This window comes from Muscardinus avellanarius (assembly GCF_963383645.1).
Source record: "Muscardinus avellanarius genome assembly, chromosome: 2".
NCBI classification, from domain to species: domain Eukaryota; kingdom Metazoa; phylum Chordata; class Mammalia; order Rodentia; family Gliridae; genus Muscardinus; species Muscardinus avellanarius.
The window spans coordinates 141,389,472-141,417,048 of NC_137787.1; the positions used below are offsets into that span (position 1 = coordinate 141,389,472).

The 27,577-nt window shown below is 42.6% G+C and overlaps 1 protein-coding gene across 1 annotated transcript in view; it reads right to left on the bottom strand.

The window, feature by feature from the left end:
* Positions 1-846: 846 nt before the first annotated feature.
* The window catches only part of PHF11 (PHD finger protein 11), a gene marked incomplete at its 3' end in the record, with an annotated part of 28,129 nt that continues 1,398 nt past the window's right edge, over positions 847-27,577 (bottom strand). The window contains exons 2-10 of the mRNA XM_080689458.1: positions 23,643-23,764; positions 18,513-18,620; positions 13,685-13,818; positions 6,580-6,647; positions 6,459-6,535; positions 5,621-5,687; positions 4,878-5,009; positions 2,873-2,944; positions 847-1,001 (exon numbers count right to left, since the gene is read on the bottom strand). Of these exons, the coding sequence (XP_080545584.1) occupies positions 847-1,001; positions 2,873-2,944; positions 4,878-5,009; positions 5,621-5,687; positions 6,459-6,535; positions 6,580-6,647; positions 13,685-13,818; positions 18,513-18,620; positions 23,643-23,741 (912 nt within the window). The 5' untranslated portion in view covers positions 23,742-23,764. The remainder of the gene's footprint in view (positions 1,002-2,872; positions 2,945-4,877; positions 5,010-5,620; positions 5,688-6,458; positions 6,536-6,579; positions 6,648-13,684; positions 13,819-18,512; positions 18,621-23,642; positions 23,765-27,577) is intronic.

Here is a 27,577-nt window from a genome sequence, read left to right on the forward strand (position 1 = left end):
CTATTTGTTTATTCCTTATTTTGAAAAAAGGGTTTTACTGCGTTATGGAGGACCTCACGGAGTAACCGAGGCTGGCCAGGAACCTGGATGCTCCTGTCTCAGCCTCCCAAGTACTGGGATTACAAGTGTGAGCCACCACACCCAGCTTGGTTGAAATTTTTAAGAAGCAGACTGACACAAAGGCAGGTAAATTTAGTATGAGTAAAGTAGTACATTCAAGTTTATTATATCTGAGGCCCATTATAGGCTGGAACCAGTCTTTCTGCGCATGCTAAGCATTTGGGATGTGAGACTGAGCAAAGCGCAGCTGTCAGCCCAAACCAGGTGCAGTGATAAGCTCCAGGAGCAGCGTGCTTCTGCTGGCAGAGCTCGCGCTGTGGTAGGAGAGCCGGCCAGGCACACAGAGAAGTGACCCGAAGGAAACGCACCTCGCATGGAGTAAGTGGGAACCTCTCAGGAGGCCAACGGAGGAAGGTGGAGGGGAGACCCTGGGAGGGGAGCCCTTGGTGTTCCTGGAATCAACTTAGACCTGCCGGAGTGTGTGTGTGTGTGTGGGGGGGGTTTGTGCACCAGCAGGAAGACACCCGCAAGATTTCAAGTGCAGAGGATAGGAGAGATGGACGGCATAATCCAATTTATTCAGCAGACCTGACAAACATTTTATTAGAGAAGAAATCGAAGTGAGATGATGGAGGTAAGAAACAACCAAGTCAGGCATGAAACGTCACTCAGCAAGAACACGTATGAGCTGGTGGGGCTGCAGGTCACGGCCCGAGGGAGGCTCAGCCTGGAGCGGCAGGGCCGGCGTGCAGTTTCCCCTGGTCCTGGCTCAGGAAGTGGGGATCCTTAGGAAGACAGGGAGGATAGTGAAGTAGAACTTGACTTGAGGTCTCTGTTTTCTTGAAAAGAGCACAAGGTCTGTCTTAAGTCCTGAAGTAGCTCAATCTTTTCCTTCAGCTGCTGCCGTCTTTCTTCAGATTCATGAATTTTGTTCTCTATTGCTTTGAAAAGAATAAAGTACTTGAGATTATTCGGTGATTTTTGTTAGAAAGAGCATACTGTTTCTAGCCCCTTTCACTTGCAAGTACATAGCCCACAATGCTTGTGGCTCAAATAGAAACTCTAGAGTCTTGTGAGCAGAAACTGGTTCGTTTATACCCGTTTCTCCTGATTCAGGATGGGAGTTTTGCATTTACCACACGTACAGTCGTAAGTCTGTCTAAGATTTTGGATGCACTTATGGCAGAACAAGTCCTCTGTCTCTGAGAACTCGGACACCGCAGCTGTGTAACCACGCTATATACACATATCTGCCATTTGCTGGGATCTGATCATTGGAGAGAGAATGTGGCTGGAATATCAGGGATAAAGGCAACTCTTTTCCTAAAAGTGCATGCAATTTTTAATGTTACATAAAGGCTTTTGTTTTACTTGCAAATATAAGACTTTTACTGTGGAAACTTAGCAAGAAGATACTTTAGAATCTATCTTTACTTTAAAGAAGATACTTTAAAGAAGATACTTTGGAATACATGTATAATCTTCAGAATAACTGTATGTAAATGTTGGAGTAAATGAAGTGTCAACAATAGTGTCAGAGGCAGAGCCTTTAAGCTGGTTCTCAGGCCTTTCCAGATGCCTCCTGGTGCCCTGCACCCCAAGCACTACACTATTCCACCCTGTGGGATATGTTTCACATGTGTAACTTTCATGTGAAACAATATAGATGAAAGTCTTCTATAAAATAAAGCTTTTTAGAGTTTAAAGGTTGCTTTAAAAGAAAAACAGGAGTACTTCTATTAGCAGACATCCTTAAACTGTTAAAAGATACAGTATTTTGGATAGATTTCTAAATATCTTTTTTTTGCTGATTATAAGTAAATGTATTGCTACACGACTTTCTCAATTTGGTTCTGCTATACATTTCTATTTGAATTGTATATGTCGAGGCAGGGACATGAACTGTTCCTCCCACAGGGGAAACCTATTGTTTTAATACCATTTGCTAACAGATAAGTACTGATAAGCAGTAAATATAGAGCACAGAGAGCTGTACTGTTCAGTGTGGAGAAGAGCTCTGAACAGCAGATTCTGTGGCTCTGGTGATCCACTCCCACCTGGAAGCTAGGGTGCACACTGCCCAGTGTGTGTGCAGCTTTGATGCAATTCAGGTCAGAATCAGTGAATGGAAATTTAGCCTGACCACGTACCTAGTGCTGAAAGTAACACTCGGCACACTGTTAACATAATACAGAAGGGTCGTCTCTTTCTGCCCAACCTACCCAGCCCAGAGTTCCCTGTACAAAGATGTATTGGCTGTTCTTACTCATTTCTGATTCACTTAGAAGTGGCCACAATGCCCCTAACAGATCAGGTCTGGAGATTAGAGGTTGGGAGAACTGAAACTTTTACGTGTCTTACGGTGTGAGGGAAGGCAAGCTGCAGAAAGTTTCCTCCAATTTTGGAAACAGTTTGTTTATATACAGAAGTATTTGCCACCACACCTGGCAATTTATTTATTTTTGCAGTACTGGAGACTGAACCCAGGGACATTCTATCTCTGAGCCACACCCCCAACCCCTATTTCATATATATATATATGAAATTTGGAAAATACTGCATTAAGAGAATATATAACAGAAATCACTATAACCAACCATCTATAAGTAACTGTGGCTTCCACTTGTGCAGTCTTTCTATATATGTGTGTGTTTACAACTTTTCTTTGTGAAATACTGGTTGTAGTGGGCTTTTTTCATTTAATAAGACAGCGTTCTTCTAAAACATTCTTACCACCTACAGACACCATCCTATTTCATTCTATAAATGTTCTGGAGCTATATACTGTTTGGCTATTTTATAACTGATATACCTGCTTGAAAACTTGCAAATGTGTCTTCAAAGAGTCTACAGTCAAAAAGTGAAGTCCCAATTTCTTCATAGTCTGGAGAAAGAACAGCATTTTCAGTATTTTAAATAATTTATATAGGCAGTAACACCTCAGAAAATAACCTGAAACAGGGAAGAGTAAGCAGAGCAGTCATCAGCTTTGGAACCTGAGCAGTAGACACACTGCACCTGGCGCTGTAGCACCAGCGGTGGGGAGCCTGGAGGATCAGAGCCAGGGGCGGGGCAGCTTCGTGTTTGAACAAGCCCTTAGCTGACTTTGAGAAGTGCTCTGGCTATAGAAAATAAGCAAAAGAATTAATGCTTTGGAAATGTTTATTAATTTTACTTTTTGGGGTTGTCCTATAGAATGTTTTTTTTTTTGGTCTTTTTTGAAATGAGGTGTTGCTAAAGCTGGCCTTGAACCTGTGAGTCTCCCGTCTCAGCCTCTCACATACTGGGATTACAAGTGTATGCCACATCTAGATGTCCTGTAGAATATAATCTTTCAAATGAATATATATTTTGCATGGGTTGCCTACAACACAGACTGTCGAATTTTCCCTTGTAAAGTAAGGACAAAAGGTTTGTAAACTCATACTACAGGCCATAACAGGGCTAAACAATGATATACTTGCATGTTAGAAGTGGAACTTCAGCTTCCTAAAGAGTTCATTATGAAACAAACTAGTAGAGTCATATTTAAACCAAACACTGGTCCATACATTAAAATTCATTTGATATATTAAACTTAACATTACTTGACACATGGTTTATTCATTTATTTATTTATTTAATGGGTCTGGGGATGGAACCCAGGGGCATTCAACCTCCGACCTACACCCCCTGCCCTATTTTTTATTCTTTTTATTTTGAAACAGTCTCAATAAGTTGCAGAGGGCCTAAGTAGCCGAGGCTATCCACGAACTGTGATCCTCTAGTCTCAGCCTCTCGAATGCTGGGATTACAAGGGTGCGCCACCACACCCGGCAACACATGGTTTATTAAGAAGGAATTTGAAGGTGGATGTGGTGACACATGCCTTAATCCCAGTACTTGGGAGGCTGAGACGAGGATCGCAGGTTCGAGGACAGCCTCAGCAAATAGACTCTCAGCAACCTAGCAAGACCCTGTTTCAAAATTAAAAATAGGACTGGGGGTATAGCTCGAGGGCAAATGCTCCCAGGTTTAATCCCCAGTACCACACACACAAAGCAATTTGAGTCCCATCAACTGAATCTATGGCTTGTCAGGCCTGAGCAATGCAGGGGCGCAGACATCCGGCTCCATGTGGCCGACTCATTGTGCACCTCTGGGGAACACATCACCATTTGGGGCATTTGTGACCGCTGAGTTTGTGAATTATCTGAATCCTGTTGATTTGTAGTAGATGGCACAATGACTGTTATAAGAGTGAAAAAATAGTAAAGAGAATGTGTCTTATTTTTCCTTTAGATTTTTTTTTTTTTTTTTTTTTTTTTTTTTGCAGGTCTGGGATGGAATCCAGAGGCATTCTAACTCCAAGCTATACCCCCTACCCTATTTTTATTCTTTATTTTGAAACAGGCTCTCACTAAATTGCAAAGGGCCTCACTGAGTAGTTGAGGCTGTCCGCGAACAGGGATCCTCCGGTCTCAGCCTCCCGAATGCTGGGATTACAAGCGTGCACCACCATGCCTGGCTCCTTTAGAATTTTTTTTGTTTGTTTTACATCTAGGTGTGTGAGAAGTCTCCACAGTTAGAAATTAAGGCTCTTTGCCGGGCATGGTGGTGCACACTTGTAATCCCTGCGCTTGGGAGGCGGAGACAGGAGGATCGCACAGCTTCAAAGCCAGCTGCACTGGCTTAAGAGACTCTGGTTCCAAAAATTAAAAAGTATAAAATTGGTCTGGGAGTGTAGCCCGGAGGTAGAAGGGCTTCCACCAAAAAATAAATAAATAAAATAAATAAATAAATAAATAAATAAATAGAAATTAAGGCTCTTTCAGCACCTGATTCTGAAATACTGTCATCCATGAGTCTTTCTTGAATCAAATGAAGTTTGTCTAATATTTCTTCAAATAAGTCATTAAGAAGTCCCGCTTCCTTACATTTCTTAAGAAAAGGAATTTTCACAGCTGCATCTAAAAATAAGAAAGAAAACTTCAGAAGGAAATAGTTTGTCTTAGGGCAGCTGCTCATCTCACTTTGTGGCTATTTTTATCATGGGGTGGATTCTGCCTAGTGGTGGACAAGTTGATAAAGAAACACAATACCTTTGCCTTTCACCGCAGTTTAATCATACCTCATCTTTTCTTTCTGAAACCAAGCTGTTATTAAAAGCAAAATAAAGCATTTCTCTGCTTATAATTATAAATTAAGTGGATTTTCTAAAATTGATTTTCAAACCCTTAAGATGATAGCCCATCTGTTCCTGTCAGTTACTGTGAGTCATTATGGAAAAGAACAGAAAGCTGTAACTGTCATGGTGTCGGCTGGCGCATCACGGGAGCTCAGGCAAGCCTAGCTTCTTAAGAAGTCTATTTTAACACTGAGATGCAATGGGCCATTCCAATCCAAGTTACTTTGATATTGTTGGGTTCTACTGGGGTGGATAGTTTTGACAAAGATACTCATTGATTACTAGAAGTCTGTAAGAATGAAGACTAAAGTGGGGTGCCAACTTTGAAACACATGGTCAACATTTTTATGAACACTAGAGACCATGTCTGGTAGAACTGTAACAAGAGCAAACCTGTGCGGCAGCTGTACTCCTCCTTCAGTGGTTTTACAAATCTGTTGAATGTTATTGTCTCAGAAGGCTAGAAGGAGAGAAAATCAAGATTACCTTACACTGGCTTTACTGTAGGCATTTAGTACTACATAAAATTAATCTGCTCTGTGTAATTAAATGGCACGCCTATGGGGAAAACCATGCCTCATACTCATGTGTTTGAGAAACATCTCTCTTGCTTGTTTCTTTTCTTTTTTTTTCCCCCTGTGGTACAGGGGATCGAACCCAGGGGCGTTCTACCTCTGAGCTTCATCCCCAGCCCTTTTTTATTTTTTTGTTTGGAAACAGGGTCTCACTAGGTTGCTGAAAGTCTCACTGAGTTTCTGAGGCTGTCCTAGAACCTTTGATCCTCCTATCTCAGCCTCTCAAGTACTGGGATTACAGGTGCGCACCACCATACCTTGCTATTTTATGTTGCCTGGGATGGACTCAAACTCCTGGGCTTAAGCAATTCCCCCACCTTAGCCTCCTGAGTAGCCGATGTTGCAGGGATAAACTACTGGGTCTGGCTTGAGAAACATCTCGAATAAACAGCAAGGAGTAGAGCTTGCTGTTGTTAACTTATCTGAGCTGATGTAAATACAGTTTTTAATTTCCTAAATATTTCACACAATTTAGAGACAATAATCCAAAAAATTGTGAGTGTTACAGATGAAGTCAGGGTGGGTCACGGGGCTGGAAAATCTCTGGTGGGTAAGGATGCTCCGCTGCACCCTGTAGGATCACACGCTCACTAGCTTGGTGCTAGGGATGCTTCACAGGACCGGTGGGAATAATGGCACTTCTGGCTTCTCCTTACTGATCTCATTAAAATGCTATCCATTCCAAAGATCTGCAAAGTACATTTCACCTGAAATTCAGAATGGCTTAAAGATACTGTATGAAGAATTTAAAGCTATAAGAAAATTAAGTCAAATTACCGGTACATGAATGCCTGTGGAGAGACGTTTCTTTCCTCTTCTTTTTCTTTTCACTCTTGGAAAACCAGCTAAAAATACAAATCACTTAAAAGTCAGAATACATAAAGAACAAGAATGTTTGGCTACATTACATCTAAAATTCTTATATGCCAAAAGTTTTTTCCCCCCTGTTTTTTCAGTGCTGGGGATGGAACCCAAGGGCATTCTACCTTTGAGATACACCCCCAGCCCTAATTTTTATTCTTTATTTTCAAACAGAGTCTCACTGAGTTGCAAAGGGCCTCACTAAGTAGCTGAGGCTGTCCGCGAACCATGATCCTCCTGTCTCAGCCTCCATAATGCTAGGATTACAAGCGTGTGCCACCACGCCGGGCTCCAAAATTTTTTTCCAAGTCAAAAGACATGGCAAAAAACAGGAATATGAGAGGTAGGCCTGGTAACATATGCCTGTAATAACAGGACTTGGGAGGGTGAGATAGGAACGCAGGCTCAAGACCAGCCTCAAACAGAGACTCTAAGCAATCTAGTGAGACCTGTTTCAAAATATAAAGGGTTGGAGATTTAGCTCAGAGGTAGAATACCCTGGGTTAAATCCACAGAACCATACCCACTCAAAAAGAGGAACATGATAGTGGGCCAATTTTTTTTTGGTGGTGGTGGTACTGGGGTTCCTGGAAGCCCTTCTACCTCCGGGCTACACTCTCAGACCTATTTTTATATTTTTATTTGGAAACAGAGTCTTTTAAGCCAGCGTGGCTGGCTTTGAATCTGTGCGATCCCGTCTCCGTCTCCTAAGCGCGGGGATTACAAGAGTGTGCCACCACGCCTGGCGATAGTGGACTAATTTTTTTTTTTTTTTTTTTTTGGTGGTACTGGGGTTCCTGGAAGCCCTTCTACCTCCGGGCTACACTCCCAGACCTATTTTTACATTTTTATTTGGAAACAGGGTCTCCTAAACCAGCGCGCGCAGCTGGCTTCGAACCTGCGCGATCTTCCTGTCTCTGCCTCCCAAGCGCGGGGATTACAAGCGTGCGCTACCACGCCCGGCCAGTGGACTAATTTTTAAAATACAAAAAAACTTATATGTCAATAAGTAATTGAGTAGAAAAATGGTGAACAGCAAACTCCAGGGAGAGGGTTCACTGAATAGAAAACTGAAGAAATTGGATCATAGGAAAAATAATTGGTGACAAGATATGGACATGCAATCAATTTCAGTACTTTTCACATATCAGACTAATGAAGATAAGAAGTTTGATATATAATGTTGACAGAGATCTGGGTAACTGTATTGCTGACGCAGCCTCTCAGGAAGATAATTAGCCAAAATCTCTCCAGAGTTTCACTGCTTATATTCTTTGACCCGGCAACTTTTTTTTTTTTTTTTTTGTGGTACTGGTGATGGAACTCAGGGACAATGTACTTCCGAAATACACCACCAGCCCTATCTTTTTATTCTCTATATTATTATTATTATTATTATTATTATTATTATTATTAATATTTTTTGCAGTACTGGGGATGGAACCCAGGATCATTGTACCTCCAGGCTACACTCCTAGCCCTATTTTTTATTCTTTATTTTGAAACTCACTAAGTAGCTGAGGCTGTCTGCGAACTGCAATCCTCCAGTCTCAGCTTCCTGATTTATTCTTTATTTTGAAACAGGGTCTCACTGAGTTGCAAAGGGCCTCACTAAGTAGCTGAGGCTGGCCGCGAACCTTTATCCTCCTGTCTTAGCCTCCCAAATGCTGGGATTACAAGCATGCGCCACCATGCCTGGCTTGACCCAGCAATTTTAGTTAACATACTTAATATAAAGGAACAAAGATGTATGGAGAACAGTAAATCACAGTATTAAATGTAATAGAAAACTGAAAATCTAAACCAGGCGTGGTGTCGCACACTTGTAATTCCAGTACTTGGGAGGCTGAGACAGGAGGATTGCACAGGTTTGAAGCCACCCTCAGCCACTTAGTGGGGCTCTCAGAAATTTAGTGAGGTTCTCAGCAACCTAGTGAGACCCTGTTTCCAAGTAAAATATAAAAAAGGTCTTGGGGTAGAGCCTGGAGGTAGAAAGCCCCAGGGCTCCATCCCCAGTACTAAAAAAAAAAACCCAAGAAAACTGAAATCTAAATGTCAGCCAAGCAGAGAATAGTTCAATTGTGTTAGAGCTATGCAATGAAATATGATGCAGCCTCTTAAAAATGAGATATTCTACTTGTGCTGATGTGGAAGGATCTTTAAGATACAGCATGTGAAAAGAAAAATAGTAGGTATGTTTACACAAAGAAAATTTGTGGAAGATTTCAAAAGAAATAATAGTTTTCTACAGTGAAAGATTCATTTTAGCATTGTTAAAATCTGTTTTATTTGGTGGTGTTAGGGATGGAACTCAGGGCCTTGGCCATGCTAATAAGCATAAATTCCTCCACTGAGCTGTATTTCAACCCAATATAATCTGCTTTTTTAAAAAACAATTTTATTAAGCTGGGTGTGGTGGCACACGCTTATAATTCCCAGCATTTGGGAGGCTGAGACAGGAGGATCACAGTTTGTGGACAGCCTCAGCTACGAAGCCCTTTGCAACTCAGTAAGACCCTGTTTCAAAGAATAAAAAATAGGGCTGGGGGTGTAACTAGAAGGTAGAATGCCCCTGGGTTCCATCCCCAGGACCACACAAAAAAGTTTTTTTTTTTATTGGTGCATTGTAGTCATACATCTTAATGGAATACAAGATGGTAGAGGCACGCATGCACACACCACTCATTTAGCCCTTCCCCACTTCCCAGCCCATCCCTCCTCTCCCTCCTCCTCATGTTCAGCTTAGTGATTGACTTTGATATGTTTGAATGGCCATCATGTGCATTAGGGATCCCCCCATTTCCCCTCAGTTAGGTCACCTTATTTGCACATCTATATAATCTGTTTTTTTTTTTTCTTCTTTTTTCTTTTGTAGTACTGGGGATGGAACCCAGGGGCCTTCTACCTCCGGGCTACACTCTCAGGCTTATTTTATATTTTATTTGGAAACAGGGTCTCTTAAGCCAGCTGAGGCTGGCTTTGAACCTGCGCGATCCTCCTGTCTCAGCCTCCCAAGGGCGGGGATTACGAGTGTGCGCCACCATGCTTGGCTTATAATCTTCTTTTTAAAACTAAATATATTATCTTTCCCTGTCAACAAACACAAATTGAGAGCAATCTTCTTCATGGTATTTTCTGATGAATTAAAAGGGTAAGGAGTGAGCCAGGCGTGTTGGTGCACACATGATCCCAGTACCTGGGAAACCAAGACAGGTGGATCCCAAGAAGTTCAAGGACAGCCTCAGCAACTTAGAACTGCTTTAAAAAAAAAAAAGAATAAAAGGGGCTGGTGTGTAGCTTGGAGACAGAGGGCCCTTGGGTTCAACCTCCAAGTACCAAAAAGAGGGGGGGGGTAGCAATATGTTCAGCAAATGCTATTATCATTATAAAATGCAGTTGGCACAACACAGAACCAAGTCTTTCCAAAGAGATCCTGAGTCCAGGTGGTAGCGAGCCTTCCACAGTCAGTGCTCTGGGAGAGCACTGAGGGCACTTGTGAAAGAATGTGCATCCCATTACTCCAGGTTGGCCAGGATCTGCTCACCTTAAGATGAAATGCTAACCACACACTCATTCTTAGGAAATTTTCATTCATGGAGTATGTGGCATGTTATTGATTTTATCCACTAAAAATTCTAATATTCCTATAGAAGAGAAGCTGTCACAAAAGTTAAAGCTTTCTTTTTTTTTGGTCCTGAGGATTGAACCCAGGGGCATTCTACCTCCAAGCCCTTTTATTCTGAAACAGGATCTCACTAAATTTCTGAAGCTGGCCTTGATTCTGTGATCCTCCTGTCTCATCCTCCTAAGTACTGGGATTATAGGTGTGTGCCACCACGCCTAGAAAGTGAAAGCTTTTTATAATGTCTTAGTTTGGTCTCATTGGTAGTGTAAGAATGGAAGATACCATGTGGCAGGAGAGAAAGGTCTAGTTCACCAAAAAGAAAAACTAGTTAATTATATCATACAATACACAAGGAATTGGCTAAAAAATTCGTATTTTAATTCAATGAGGCTAGTAAATCAGAGTGTCCCATGTTTTACCTAAATGTTAGCTTTCTTTAAACCTGAGATACAAAGTTTTAGAAACTTACCACTCTGTGTGCTGACCGGAGATTTGGGAGCATGTTGTTGGCATAGCACCCTGAAAGTACACAATTTTGAGGAATCATTATATATTTTAACAAACAGCTTTCAAATATTGTCTATTTTTGTGATTTAAAAAGTACTTACCTGTTTTTCATAATGGCTACCCTTTTAATATTTATTTTAAAAGAAAATCCTTTTTTTTTTTTTTTTTTTTTGCAGGTCTGGGGATGGAACCCAGAGGCATTTTACCTCTGAACTACACCCTCTGCCCTATTTTTCATTCTTTATTTTGAAACAGGGTCTCACTAAGTTGCAGAGGGCCTCACTAAGTAGCTGAGGCTGTCCGCAAACTGCGATCCCCAGGTCTCAGCCTCTGAATGCTGGGATTACAAGCGTGCGCCACCACGCCCGGCAGAAAATCCTTTTTAAACCTGTGTAATACACTGACCCGTATCAGTGCGGTTAAGGCTACCAGATGTCGTCTATGCCTTCTGTGCCTGAGAACCATCATCGTGTTCTCGGAGTACTGACTACAGGTTTTAAACAGTACTAATTCATATACAGTGGCTAGGGGTACTTGACTACATAAAGATACCTGAAGATCAGACATCTTCTAAGACATGCAGATCTCTGTTGGACTACACAGATTGCTTTTCACAATATATAGCAAAAAAAAAAAAAAAAAAATGTGTACTAATTTTGGGGAAAAGAAACAGTTTTCAAAGTCAATAAGTATTTTCACCAGTTTTTAAATCTGACCTACAAAGACCTTAGAAGTAGATCAGTGTCCTCCAGAGAGAAAGGCAGCCCAGCAAGCCAGCTGACCGGAAGCGTGTGAGTGTTATGGAACTGCACAGCACATTTTCATTTTTTCGGTACTGGGGATGGAACCCAGGGACATTCTACCCCCGAGATCTATTTTTTATTGTATTTTGAAACAGAGCCTCACTAAGTTGCAGAAGACCTAGCTAAGTCCTGAGGCTGTCCATGAACCCTGATCCTCCTGTCTCTGCCCCCAAGTACTGGGATTACAAGTGTGCACCACCACGCCAGGCTGCAGCCCATTTTCTGTCCAGCCTTTCCTGTCTCAGCCCTGCTTTATTCACCTTCTTTTCCTTTGGGGGTGGAGGCCAGGCTGCAGCCCCCTCCTCACCTAGGGGAGTGTGTATATGACATTCTCCGTCTTCTACCAACTCGCAGCCTTGCCACCAGTTTAATCCCCCCCCTTTTAGGTTCTAGTATCTCTGAGTGCTTTTATTTGCCAAGTACATAGTTTTAAACATAGAAAAATGTAGAGAAGGGCCAGGCGTGGTGGCGCATGCTTGTAATCCCCGCGCTTGGGAGGCAGAGACAGGAGGATCATGCAGGTTCGAAGCCAGCCGCGCGCGCTGGCTTAGGAGACCCTGTTTATAAATAAAAAAATATAAAATAGGTCTGGGAGTGTAGCCCAGAGGTAGAAGGGCTTCCAGGAACCCCAGTACCACCAAAAAAAAAAAAAAAAAGAAAAAGAAAAATGTAGAGAATATCAGGATGAGCCCCATGCCCCTACCTATCCCTTTGTCAACAACTCAAGGACACACTCCTTGAACGTAAATACCTTCCTGCTCAGGTCCCTGTGTTTCTGTTCAGATTGGCCTTTCTGGGCCTCCCCCAGGTGATAACTTCTCTGAGATTCGGTCTGTATTTCAGTCTTCTCTTGTATAATAGGTACCTCAATGTTCAAGTAAAATGCTCAAAAGTTCACCTGTAACTTGCTAAAATAATAGAAAAAAATTTTCATTGCCTTAACTCATTAGTTTTAATGGATGGTCAGTATTTTTTTCCCCAAACTTTGACATAGCAGGGACTTAACTCCTTTTTGTTTGATCTTATGTTTAAGGTCACTGTAAGAGTCCTAAAAAATAAACCCTTTGCAAAGGTAAATCATAAAAGTGAAACTCTGAGAATATTATAACCCTTGAGTTTCTAAGCAAATTGAATATAAAAAGTGTAAGTACAAAATTAACATATTTACACATTTCCTTTCTAATGTCTCAAGCAACAAAAACCTATGGAACGTACTGAAAATCAGATATAAAGTTATTTTGCAAACTTCTTTTAGTGGCAGGCCTGCCCACGCTGTTTTAGAACATAGGCTCCTTCCTGGCTCTGAAGATGAGCTGGCAGCAGGGAAGGGCGAGGGCCTCAGGAGCCTGGCGCCTGCTCTGCCCTCTGTAGCATGAGGTGCACCTGAGCAAAGCTCCAAGTGGCCCAGGGTCTGCCACTTAATCTGTAAATGGGATAAGGGTATCTACCTTCTTGGACTGTTCTAAGAACTGAAATGAGTTAACATTTGCAAAGCACTTAGAATATGCATGGCATAGAAAGTGGTTGTTAAAATAAGTTAATAAAATAGTGCCTGGATCTGTGCCTACGTGGGGAGACATTTAGCCTCTGAGTAGAATTTCAAAAAACATTTTAACAGTAATCTTACAAAAGTGATGTGTAATAAATAATGCTTTTGTAACGCCAGTTGTATTACTGAGAACACTGAGATAAGTATCTTTTTATCAGTATGATGGTAGAAATTACACTTACTCCACACACAGCCTGTGGCTATAGAAGTCCAGGTCTCTTCCTGTTTGCAGAAGAGAATGGGTTTGAACTGGACCTTGTCTCCTGTGTCCCTTTAGGCCATTCCTGTCATTACAAGTGGCACCAGGAAGGATAGGAGGGAGGGAAATTCTAAAAAAGTAAAATAAAACCTAGTATTGCTTTTTTCCTGATATTCAGAGAAGGTGCTGTGAAGTTGGGTTCCCAACTGGTGTCCCCCAATCTGTGTTTTCATGTGAAAATCATTTACATAAACTTAGATTTAAAAATCTCCTTGTCTTAATCTAACCATTCCATACCCCAACCCCCAAGTATAGTTTTAAAATTGTTTATTAAATACTTATAAATTCCATGAGTTCCATCGGCCTGTGGAAATGCGCGGTCCTGCTTGGCACAGAAAAAGTGGTAATTCTTGGCACAGGATTTTAAATCGCATCCCACGGTGGCTCCTCTTTTACCACAAAATGTGCATTTCTACAGAAGAATAGATTTTAGTGAGTAAGCATCTGTTTTTTCATAATCTTTGTTAAAACTTAAAGATATTACTATGTTATTTAAGCCAGCAGCCCTAAGTTTTTGTTTTTTGTTTTTTGCACTAGGGATTAAGCTCGCATTTTGCCTTCAAGCTGCACCCACAGCCCTTCCTATTTTGAAACAGGGTCTTGCTACCAGGTTGCTGAGCGTCTCACTAGGTTGCTGAGGCCGGCCTTGAACTTACAATCCTCTTGTCTCACTCTCACTCTCTCAAGTACTTCTTCCTCTTAAATTGCTCCCTGGTGTAATAACTGTCCTACAGAGTTGCTGTTGAGGATAATGTGAGATGAAGTAAGGAGAGCCTCTTTGGAATCTATGTAGTATAGCAAAAAAACCCACAAAATAACAAAAAAACAAAAAAACAAGTAATTACAGTTTCTTACAGTTTCATCTTAATTGAAGTTATTTGGTCCCTTGCTTCTGTTTTTCCACCTAGTGTTTTACATGTCAAGGTGATGTACAGCTGGTTAGGCAGGTTCTGGCCACAGGAACCTACCCAGCCATGACTAAGGCTGATCGCCATTATACTCCAGCTGAGTGACGGGAGGCACAAGGCCATCTTGCAAACCAGACTGCTTGTAATATCCCAAGGTCAACAGAGACATAAAGAAAATGAAAATGTAGGTGAGAAATAAGACTAAAAGGTGGAATTCCAAAGCAGACCATATTACAATGTTAATTTAATTTTGGGGGACCAACTGGCTATTTGGTCCCCCTAAAATCCCTACCTCACAGTACACTCCCAAGTAAATTTTAAATGGATTAAAACTCTAATTACATAAAGCAAATTATTGAGGCAAAGGAAGGCAGGAAACCCAGAAGTCACAAGGAAAAGATCTGACTATATAAAAAATATAAACTTCCATTTGAGAATTTTAAAGGTAAGGAAAAGAAGAAAAGAAAAATGCGTAGCATATCAGATAAAGGTTAAGATAACGTACAGAAAAAATGGTAACAGGCAAATCACGGAAGAAATATAAATATGTAAGAGACATTCACTGTCTTAAGTTTTAGTATTTAGTAGCTATGTGTGGCAGACATTATTCAAGAGTAAGAACAAACAGTAGTAGACACAGCAGAGAAGGCATCTTCCTTTAAAAAGTACATTCTAGTAAGGAGGAGGCACGATGGTTAAGTCTGGCAGGATTCTTGCCTTCCATTGGAAAGGCTCTGCGTTAGATCCCTGGCACTGCAAACTAACGAACCAACAAGCAAACTCCAAATAATAGTACAAAACATCTCACTAAAGTGATTTATGCACTGTATAGAATTAAAATAAGGTGAAGTGCTATTGGGTTGCTTTTCAGATTGGGTGGTCAGTGAAATATCCCCTCTAACGAAGTGACAGAGAAGCAGAGGTTTGAATAATAAGCTCGTTCATGCAAAAAGGCAGGGAGAAAGTCTTGCCAGAGACCCTTAAGTCCTTGCGCCGAGAGTCTCCTCCTTGGCAAGAGGAACTGGATGGCCTCTCGTTCCCGGAGCAGCAAGTGGGCAGGGGAGCGTCTCGGGAGGGCCATGCAGAGATAAGTCGGAGTAAGGAGAAAGGGGTTTTATCTTCTGACAACTGTGTGGAGAATGAGCACAGCAGAGACAGAACAAACTGGATAGCACGGCAGGGAAGAATCAGGGAATCAACCATCTGAACAGTAATGGAGGGAGCAACACCAGTGACTTGGCTCCAGTGGACTCGCAACACTGACGTGGGTGGAGGGTGTGAGATACGCCCAGGAGACACTGCGAATGGGCTTGATGTTGGGCTGAGATGCTGATGAGGAAAATATCCTTAGGCTTCTGCTCTGGGTGACAGATGAATAATGGTGTTTACTGGGGTGAAGAAGAAGGTTCGATGGAGCATGTGTTGGGAGGATGGATTTGTGTTATCAGCCAGCTCTATATGTCCATGGAGATGTTAGGTTGGTAGTCTGGAATCTAGGGAGGGGACCCTGACACATAAATGGCATTTAAGCAGTGGGAACTAGATGAGGCCATCTAGGAAGGATGTTTATATCAGGAGGGAGCCCGGGATACAACCTTAGGGCACTACAAATCTCAGAGGTAGAGTAGAGAGGAGAAAGTAGCCAGGGAACTTGGGTGATGTAGCCAAGGCAGAAGGTACTTCAAGAAGCAGGGTGTGGACAGCCGGGTGATGAACACAGCTGAAAGGTTAAAGAATGATAATTGCCACCTTAGGTCAGGAGGTCGGGGTGGGGAGAGGCTTTATCTAATTTTGTGATACTGGGGCTTGAACCCAGGGTGTTCTACCACTGAGCTTCTTATTTTTTAAAAATTTGAAATAGGCTCTCACTAAGTTGCCGAGGCTGGCCTCAAACCTGCAATCCTCCTGTATTAGCTTCCTAAGTTCTGGGGTTACAGGCATGTGTTACTGCGACTGGCTGTGGGAGGAGTTTTAACAGAGATGAGGGCCCTTCTGAGGTTTGTGAGCATGAATCTAAAGTCAGTCACACGTTCATGGGTTTTTCTCCAAATGTTCAAATGCCGGTGCTACTCCATGAATGCAGACAGCAGCCAGCCAGGTGTACCCAGGGTCGGGGACTTGCCACGTGTGTGTGGGTGGGGAGGAAGTGGGAGGCTGGGGTGTCTGGAAGAGGACCACTGGAGAGGCGGATGTGGCGCCGAGGGGAGCACACACTGCAGGAGACTGGTGAAGAACCGCTGGAGCTGCTTAGGTGGCAGGTGTCTGAAGAGAAGTAATGTTCAACCTCCCCAGCGATCAAGAAGATGGAAGGTAAGAGTTTCCTATCAGACTTGCAAAAATTAACAAGAATAGTGACACTCATTTTTGTCAAAGGCTGGGAAAAGTGCCCATTCATTCATGATGCAGAGGCATAAATTGGTACTTTTTCCCAGGTGACATTTTGTCAGATAAAGTTTATCATTTAAAAAAAATTCTCTGGCCAGGCGCTTGGGAGGCGGAAACAGGAGGATCGCGCAGGTTCGAAGCCAGCTGCGCTGGCTAAGGAGACCCTGTTTCCAAATAAAAAATATAAAAATAGGTCTGGGAGTGTAGCCCGGAGGTAGAAGGGTTTCTAGGAACCCCAGTATCACCAATAATAATAATAATAATAATAATAATAATAATAATAATAATATTTAAAAAATTAAAAAATTGTCTGATTCAGTAGTCCCATTTCTAGGTGTCTGCAGAAACACTCAAGCACACAAGGAGATATGTACAAAGATGTTTGTGACAGATTGTTACAGTGAAAACCCTGAGTAGATAATTTAATAACAAAAGAATGATTTTCTAAATCATGGAAAACAAAACTCCAGGAATTCAGTAAAAAGAATAAATACCACGGTGGTACATGCTTAAAGTTTTATAAATTGGCTCTGCTCTTTCTTGCCATCTGCTTTGGTGCACCCTGCTCCCTCTCTCTGGCACTCTGCCCATCTTCCTTCATCACCCCCACCACACCCCGGGAAGGGGTCCCGGGGCGCAGCTGAGGGCAGGCCTGCGAGGGTGGTGCTGACCCTGCCGCTGTGTCAGCACAAACCATGCCAGTGTCCAATTTTTTTCTTTCTTTCTTTCTTTCTTTCTTTCTTTCTTTCTTTCTTTCTTTCTTTCTTTCTTTCTTTCTTTCTTTCTTTCTTTCTTTCTTTCTTTCTGTGGTACTGGGGTTCCTGGAAACCCTTCTACTTTCAGGCTACACTCCCAGACCTAGTTTATGTATTTTTTATTTGGAAACAGGGTCTCTTAAGCCAGCGCGGCTGGCTACAAACCTGTGCGATCCTCCTGTCTCCGCCTCCCAAGCGCGGGGATTACAAGCGTGCGCCACCATGCCTGGCTGTCCAATTTTCTATACACGTCCAGGTCAGAATCCATACTCTTTGTTTTTATGCCTTGCATCAGGATCTACTACAGTACTGAAAAAGCATAATTTGTGGAACTCCACCAAACTGTTCTTTTTCACTCTGGAGTTTCTTTTTCTTTACTTATAAAATGGGCATCACTAGATCTGTATCTGGGAGTTTAACCTATGCAGGACCAAGTGGACGTGTGTCTTTGGCCATTAACCTACTGTGGTGGTGGTCAGAGGGTGGCGCCCTCACACCTGTCTGCTAAGCTGCCAGTGGCCTTTTACATAGTAAGTCTGCGACCCCGTGGACCAGTAGGATAACTCCTTAGCAGCCTTCCTTCCCAGACCCCTTAAGATGTCCACCTCAGGGGTAGATTCTGGCCACTTAGGAAGGCCCCTTATCCGTGTGTGGCGAGGACCCATCTTTGCTGGATGTGAACAAGCCTCCAGTTGCTGCCATAGCCACCCTATGAGAGGAGTAGTTGATGCTGGGGACAGAAAGCAGGGGAGCATCTGCGCCTCTGGTGACATCATTGCACCACGGAGGCGGGTGTTTCCTCTGGTTGAGGGAAAATCAGCACCCTCTTTATTAAAGCCAGTCTGAGTTGGGGTTCCTTCCACATCCAGCCAACAGCTTTCCAACTCCTATCACTTCACTAACGAAGCCTGTGGTCGTTCGTTTTTAAATATTAAGCTTCTTTCTGTCCTTGAAGATGCTTCTCTATACCTGGTGTATCAATAATTTTTCCCCTTTTTTACATGTACTCCCCAAGAGTATGATCATCCCATATGAACAATAAAATCATTTCCACTTACCAACTTTCTTCCTCTCTGGATTTCTTTCTTTACCGATTCTACATCAAAATTTCTATCCTGATTAAGTGGATCATGATCCTCACATTCCACAAGTGCTGAAGAATACAGCTGTAGATGGCGGGGGAGAAAAGAATAAATACAAACTAATGTTGAAAGTTACAAGTCAGAAAATGATACTGAAGAATACCAGGAGTGGAAGATGGATCGGGGGTGCAACAGTGACCACTTTCAGGGTGAATGAACACACCATAAGCTACCCGCTTCTTTGGGAGTGACCCTGATCCCCAGCCATGTTTTAGACTCTGTAACTTAGACACCAACGGCTAACTAGACTTGGGTGGACCCTGACGCCAAGCTGAGCTGCACTCATTCCCTATTGTAGGAGTGTGGAATAAGCTCTGAGCAACAGCTGAAGCCATGCGGGCAGAGCAATGATGCAGTCTTCAAAGAAAAGCAAAAACGGGCTGAGAGAGGACTCTGCTGATGGCTTTCCCATTCCTGTTCCTCAGACCTGCCTGCAACACACCTCCTTTTATGTTTACGCTGGCCCACGTTTCTGTGTGCCACCTGAATCCAATCCATCTTCCCAAATGAAGATTACGGTGACACATAGACTGAGATAATAAAGGGTACGAAAAAACGTAAAATTTTTCCTACACTGGCATAGGCAAAGATTTTTAAAATTTTTTTGCAGTACTGGGGATGGAACCCTTGGGCAGTCTACCTCTGAGCTACCCCTGCCCTATTTTTTATTCTTTATTTTGAAACAGGGTCTGAGTTGCGGAGGGCCTAAGTACCTGAGGCTGGCCACGAACAAGTGATCCTCAGGTCTCAGTCTCCTGAATGCTGGGATTACAAGTGTGCGCTACCACACCCAGCTCAAAGATTTTTGTGTGTGTGTGTGTGTGGTACTGGGGTTCCTGGAAGCCCTTCTACCTCCGGGCTACACTCCCAGACCGATTTTATATTTTTGAAATGGGGTCTCTTATGCCAGCGCGGCTGGCTTCGAACCTGCGCCTCCCAAGCGTGGGGATTACAAGCATGCGCCACCATGCCTGGCTCAAAGATTTTTTATACAAAGAAATCATAAGAAAAAGTTAATAAATTAGACTTTATCAAAATTTAAGATTTTTGCTCTTTGTTTTTCTTTTTTTTCTTTCTTTTTTGTTTTTTTTTTGGTGGTACTGGAGTTCCTGGAAGCCCTTCTATCTCTGGGCTACACTCCCAGATCTATTTTATATATTTTTTTATTTGGAAAAAGGGTCTCTTAAGCCAGCAAGGCTGGCTCTGAACCAGCTTGATCCTCCTGTCTCCGCCTCCCAAGCACAGGGATTACAAGCGCCACCACGCCCGGCCTGCTCTTTGAAAGACAATGCTTCTAAGAAAACAAGGCAAACCAGAGATTGGGAGAAAATATTTACAATACATATATCTTATGAAAGCATTAGTATCCAGCCTATACTTAACACAACTCAAGAGTGAGACAGACAAAAAGGGCAAGGATAGGCTCAGGGTCGAGCATCAGCCGCACATGTGAAAGGCCAACTCAGCCCTACCAGAAAGAAGAGTGGGTCAGAAAATATGAAGACACTTCCTAAGATTGATGAATAGTGAATAAGCACACAGAGGGCCAAGATGCTCAGTTTATTATTCCTCAGGTGAATTAAAACCATGAGATACCAGTATATGCCCAATTGGGCATATTTAGAAAAACTGAATGCCAGGTTTTAAAGTAAATGAAATTACTGGTAGATGTGTAAAAGCATCTCATCTACATAAATATAATTCAAAAAAAATTCCAATAGGAGTCTGTGAAATTCAAAAAAAATTTTTTTTTCAAATTGCCAAGGCCAGCCGGGCGTGGTGGTGAAACGCGTGGAATCCCTGTGCTTGGGAGGCGGAGACAGGAGGATCGCACAGGTTCGAAGCCAGCAATGCTGGCTTAAGAGACCTTGTTTCCAAATAAAAATAAAAATAAAAAAACAGGTCTGGGAGTGTAGCCTGGAGGTAGAAGGGTTTCCAGGAACCCCAGTACCACCACCAAAAAAACCCCACAAAAAACAAAAAACAAAAAAACAAAGAGCCAAGGCCTGCTGTCCCCTTTCCCTCCTTCACTCCCTTCCTTCCACTGGTGGCTGTGCACCTGGGCAAGTACTCTGCCACTAACTTAGGGGAGAAGGGCTCCACCAGTATCTTATGGGGAAAAAAATTCTGACAAACACAACATAAGTAAAACTAAAAACCAACATGTATAAAACATTCAGATCTATATCTTTTGTGAGTGTATGGTACTAGGTGTTGAACCCAGAGGCAATCTAGTCTCAGCTACACACCCAGCCTGTGTGTGTGTGTGTGTGTAGGATTGAACTCTGGGACATTCTACCTCTCAGTTACAACCCCAGGTCTTTATGTTTTGTTTTGAAACAGGGTTTATTTTTTATTTTATTTATTTATTTATTTTTGGTGGTACTGGGGATGGAACCTTTATTCGGGCTATACTCCCAGACCTACTTTATATTTTTATTTGGAAACAGGGTCTCTCAAGCCAGCTGAGGCTGGCTTCGAACCTGCGCGATCCTCCTGTCTCCGTCTCCCAGGCGTGGAGATTACAAGCGTGCGCCACCACACCCGGCTGAAATGGTTTAGAGTCTCACTACACTGATGAAACTGTCCTAGAACCTGTGATCCTCCCGTCTCAGCCTCCTAAGTACAGAGATTATGGGCATGTGCCTCCACACCCAGAAGGATCTGTTTTATATAAATATTTGGAAAAACAAATGTCTCAGGCAGGATTTCTCCAGGTGGCGGCCTGGGCTGGTATGGTGGGCTGCAGAAGGTGGGCTCTGGGCATCAGAGTTCTTCCTCACTCTGGCTGGTTCTGGCCTCTGTGATGTGAGGCTTTGTTCTCCCTCTCCGTTCCTGCCGACATACCCCAAGATCTGCCATCCCTGGCCTCACGTGGACTCATCCCCAAACTGAGCCAATAAGGCCTCCTTCCTCTAAGTTATGTGGTCAGTTCTTTAGATTATAGCTGTGAACATGCTGACAAATACAAAACCGTAGACTAGAGAAATCCTCACATATAGAAAGAGACCTGAACAAAAATGTTCCCAACTTGTTAGTCAGAGAAATAGAACTGAGAAAACATAAATGTCCATTCACAGGAGAAAAGGTGATGACATAGTCACCGGATGGAACAGTATTTTAAAATGAAAGACTTAGAGTTATGTTTATCATCATTGATAAATTCAACAATCTGTAGAGTTTGACAGAAATTATCTGGGTGGAAGATCTACACATGTCTGTTATATCTGAAATACTTGATTAAAATATATTTTAAGGCACCACAGCCAGATGAAGTCTCTCAGATGGAGTGGGAAGGATCAGCTCCTTCAAGTGATTATTTTATTTTTTTAAATTTTTAACCATAGTGTACATATTCAAGGAAAGTATCGTTACAAATTAAAACCCTAAAATGTGTATTTGGGATTATGATAAGGCAACTAAAGACATGAAGCCTCAGGTATCCTGCTCTAAGTTGATAACTCCCCTTGGGAGATGGTGAATCGCTCTGGTGGACTGGTGTACAGGTTTGTATACAGTGTCATTTTTTGTGTGTGTGCAGTACTGGGGTTCCTGGGAACCTTTCTACCTCCGGGCTACACTCCCAGACACCTATGTTTTATATTTTTATTTGGAAACAGGGTCTCTTAAGCCAGCAAGGCTGGCTTCAAACCTATGCGATCCTCCTGTCTCTGCCTCTTAAGCGCGGGGGTGGGTGGTGGTGGTGGTGGTGGTGTGGGGGGGGCTTAAAAGCGTGCGCCACCACGCCCAGCTACAGTGTCATTTTTTACAGAAGCCTTTATGGAGTGCATAAGGAATCACTGTGGACAAATTGGCTAAGTGCTTCTGTGGATAATGTCTGTGGAGTAAATGGCTATAACTTGAATTTTTGTCTTGAGTTTATGATATGTGAATTTTGAATTATGTGACCAGTGATTTGCGCTTTATTTTGTATTTGCGGGGTTTGCCGTTAATGATAATTAATGCCTTTCTATGGAACACTCCTGTTTGTACCTCAACAAATGCAAATTTCCCCCTCATTTGCCCTACATCCCTACATCCCTTTTGGTACACTTAGAAGTCGATTCCCTTTTTCATTGATAGTACTGTTTCTTAGTGTTTTAAATTGAAACATATCTTGCCTCATGAAGCTTTAAAATGATTAAGTTTCTCCCAGAAAAAAAAAAATATCTTTTAAGGAGCTTCTTTACCATAATTTTTTCTTTGTGTGTTTGACCAATTATAAATAAAATTAAAAGTAATCCTAAAGTAATGAGATCTGAAATAAAGTTAGAAAATTATGCACCCCAATCCCCACTTAAAACCCAAGTAAAGGCCAACTCCTTTTTTTTTGTTGTTGTTGATGGTACTGGGGATGGAACCCAGGGGCCTTCTACCTCTGGGCTATACTCCCAGACCTATTTTATAGTTTTATTTGGAAACAGGGTCTCTTAAGCCAGCAAGGCCGGCTTCTAACCTGCGCGATCCTCCTGTCTCAGCCTCCCAAGCACGGGGAATACAAGCGTGCACCACCACACCCGGCCCCATCTCATTATTTCTTATATCCAAAGTACCACTTATCTATTCTGATATGTCACACCCTCGAAATACTCAGGCTGTTTAAAGTAAGTTTTCTTTTCTTTCTTTTTTTTTTTTTTTTCTTTTCAGTACTGAGGATGGAACCTCTGAGCTATACCCCTAGCCCTATTTTTTTTTTTTTTGGTGGTACTGGGGTTCCTGGAAACCCTCTTACCTCCGGGCTACACTCCCAGATCTATTTTTATGCTTTTTTATTTGGAAACAGGGTCTCTTAAACCAGCACGGCTGGCTTCGAACCTGCACAATCCTCCTGTCTCCGCCTCCCAAGCACAAGGATTATAAGCCTGCACCACCACACTGGCCCCAGCCCTATTTTTTGAAACAGGGTCTCACTAAGTTGTGAAGGGTCTCAGTAAGTTGCTGAGGCTGGCCTCAAACCTGCAATATTCCTGTCTTAGCCTCCCAAGTACTGGGATTACAAGCGTGTGCCACCATGTCCAGCTTGAAGTAAGCTTTCAAGTAACTTACCAAACAATTTTCATGAGCAGCTATATTCTCTGATTGTGCAAAGTACAGGACACTATACTCCACATCTTTGGGACAGAGAGCACATATCCTTTTTTCCATCTTTTCTGCAACCTGAAAGACACCTATAAGTAACATCCCTGGTGAGAAATGAAAAAGTAAAATTTCACGTTCTTGTTAACTTCCTCCAGCCTTAAAAGCAGAAGGTAGGGCACTTGTTTTTCTTAAGTCTCAACTCCCAGAAAGACTAAAAAAATAAAGATTCAAGTGGAAAAGCAACTTTATTTTGTATGTTTTGGGGTTAATAAAAAATTAATTCATTTAGCTGGGCGTGGTGGCACATGCTTTTAATCCCAGCATTCAGGAGGCTGAAACAGGAGGATCACAGTTTGGGGACAGCCTTAGCTACTCAGTGAGGCCCTTTGCAACTCAGTGAGACCCTGTTTCAAACATAAGAATAAAGAGCTGGGCATGGTGGCACACACTTGTAACTCCAGCATTCAGGAGGCTGAGACCGAAGGATTGTGGTTTGTGGACAGCCTCAGCTACTTAGTGAGGCCCTCTGCAATTTAGTGAGACCCTGTCTTAAAATAAAGAATGAAGCCGGGCGTGGTGGCGCACGCTTGTAATCCCCGAGGCGGAGACAGGAGGATCGCGCAGGTTCGAAGCCAGCCGCGCTGGCTTAGGAGACCCTGTTTCCAAATATAAAAAAGTATAAAATAAGTCTGGGAGTGTAGCCCGGAGATAGAAGGGCTTCCAGGAACCCCAGTACCACCAAAAAAAAATAATAATAATAATAAAAAAAATAAAGAATGAAGCTGGGCGTGGTAGCGCATGCTTGTAATCCCCGCGCTTGGGAGGCAGAGACAGGAGGATCGCACAAGTTCGAAGCCAGCCTAGCTGGCTTAAGAGACCCTATTTTCAAGTAAAAAAAAAAAAACAAAAAACAAACAAACAAAAAAAACATAAAATGGGTCTGAGAGTGTAGCCTGGAGGTAGAAGGGTTTCCAGGAACCCCAGTATCACCACAAAAAAATAAATTAAATAGAATGAAAAATAGGGCAAGGGATGTAGCTCAGAGGTCGAATTCCCCTTGGTTCCATCCCCAGACCTGAAAAAAAAAAATAAAAAATAAAAAAATTGGGCTGGGGGTGTCTCTCAGAGGTAAGAATATCCCTAGGTTCCACCCCAGTATTGCAAAAAAGGAAAAAAAAAATTTAATTCATTTAAAAATGCCTAAAAATGAGTAAAACCTTTACTTAAGGAACACAACCAGGAATTTAAATATAAGCAAAGCTCTCAAAACACTGCCCTATTCATATAGCAAGCTCTCAATCGTAATAATGTATCACAATAATAATAAAAGTTATTACCATTACAAATCAACAAGAAAACAACAATATATTCAAGAGAACTGTAACAAAACAAAATTCTGTCTCTATGCCATACTGTATTCAAAAGGAGTGAGCAGTGCACTTTACATGTGCTTTAGTTCATTAATACGAGTAGTTAAAAGAGAAAGATACACAAAGGTAGAAATGTATTTTTTTTATTTTAATTTTTACATTATTTATCTCAGTGCTGGAGATTGAACCCAGGGGCATTCTACTTCTGAGCTACACCCCCAGCCCTATTTTTTACTCTTTATTTTGAAACAGGGTCTCACTGAATTGCAGGTGGCCTTGCTAAGTAGCTGAGGCTGGCCTGTCCTCTGTCTCAGCCTCCCAGTACTGTGATCACGAGCGTGGGCCGCCGCGCCCAGGGAAAGACGCCTAAGGGAAGAAGAGCCAGGAAAAGGAAGGAGGCAGAGAGGAGGAGCAGGAGCGGCTGCCAGGAGGTGCCGGCTGGTGTCAGTTAAGAGGTTAATTTGGACAGAAGCATCAGATTTCTTTTTTTTGCCTGTTGCAATGTTCATCTTCTTATCCCTTTGGTTTTCTATAGAAAAGTGCTTTATATTTAATCCTAAATTTAGTTTTGAAACGAAGATTGATTTTTACCACTTAATGTTGCAAGTTTTAAACTTAGGTGAGACTAATCACTTGAGTCCCTTTGATAATCCAGTCTTCGGCTCTCTGTGGTTCTAGCTCTTACTCTCACTCTGAGTTAGGCCCTTCATTTTGTAGTCAGAAGGCTGCATTTGAGTTCACATGACTTTCTTCTGTAACTAATTTGTTTCCTGGATTTGGCTTTTCTCTGAAGATACTAATTAGTAGTCCCACCCACCAAGAAAAGGGCAGAGAGAGTGAAAGCTTAGACAGAATGGGCTACTAGTTTTTCCATTCATCTAAAAGGACCAATAACCAGGCATGGTGGCGCACGCTTATAATCCTAGTACTTGAGGATCGCAGGTTCACGGCCAGCCTCAGCTACCACTAACGTCCTCCACAACTTAGTGAAATCTTGTTTCAAAATAAAGAATAAAAATAGGGCTGGGGGTGAAGCTCAGAGTTAGAATGCCGATGGGTTCATTCCCCAGTACTGCAAAATAAATAAATTAAATTAAAAATAAAAAATAGATAAAAGGACCAATAATTTGGGGGTTACTTCTTGTGTGTGAACCCCTGTGTTGGGTGCTCTAGATCAGCCCTGTCCAACAGAATATAAAACAAGAAACAAAGATGAACCACAGCTGTCAGTAAAAAATTCCTAGAAGTCTCATTAAAAAGGCAAAAATTAAACCAATCCTAGTACTTAGGAAGCTGAGACAAAAATATCGCAGGTTTGAGACTAGCCTCATCAACTTAGCAAGACTCAAAAACCTAGAGAGAACCTGTTTCAAAAACAAAAACAAAAAAAGGAATGGGGGAGTGTAGCTTGGAGGTTGAATGCCCCTGGGTTCAATCCCCAGTACCCAAACAAAAGAAACAAGAAAACAAACCACATACACACACACACACACACACACACACACACACACACACACTCAGGCAAAAATGAGGGGTGTAGCCAAGGCAGCACGTTCACTATGGGAGGTGGGGCCTACTTGAGGAAGGAGGTCACTGGGGGTCAGCCATGGAAAGGTCTGTCCTATCCCTGGCCCCTTCCTGGAGTTCTCTTTGTTCCTGGCTGCAAGGAGCGGGGCAGCTTTCCTGTTGCTTACTGCCTTGATGTTTCTACCTCTCCTCAGGTAGAAATGCAACAGAGCCAGCCAGCCATGGACTGAAACCTCTGGAACAGTGAGCCCAAATAAACCTTTCCTCCTAGGTATTTGGCACAGTGACAGAAAGCTGACTCACTGACAGGACACGCACTTGCCTTTGCTGTGCAAGTGTGCTGCGCGGGCCAAAACTGAGCGGGCCACTGGGCTCGCTCTGGCGGCTCTGTGCCTGTCTGAGCCGCGCTCCTAAGTACTTGGGCTCCTTGGATCTTGGCATCTAGGAACACCTGGCGACACACTGCTGTGATCCGACAGGGATTCGTCTCTAGTGCTGATGGACAGAAGCTTATACTGGCTTTTTTCCTGCTAACACACCCCATATCACAATGTCCTAAAAGATCGTAGCTCCTGTATTCTTCTAGACTAGAGGAGGCATGTCACTCTCTGTAGCTGAAGGAGTCACACTGAGGGCCTTTACATGGACAGGCAGGCGTTCCTTACTTGCCAACATCTTAGAATATGTCATCTGGAACTTTTAGACCAAATACATTTGGACAACTTTGTATCTTTTGCCATCTGAATGCAGGATCCCTATAGATTCAGATAGAAGCCAGGTTGTGGTGGTGCATGCCTGTAATCCCAGTGCTTGGGAGGCTGAGATAGGAGGATTGCAGTTCAGACCAGACTCAGAAATTTAGCAAGACTCGCTGGGCGTGGTGGCGCACGCTTGTAATCCCCAGGCTTGGGAGGCGGAGACAGGAGGAAGCCAGCCGCGCTGGTTTTAAGAGACCCTGTTTCCAAATAAAAGTATAAAATAGGTCTGGGGTGTAGCCCTAAGGTA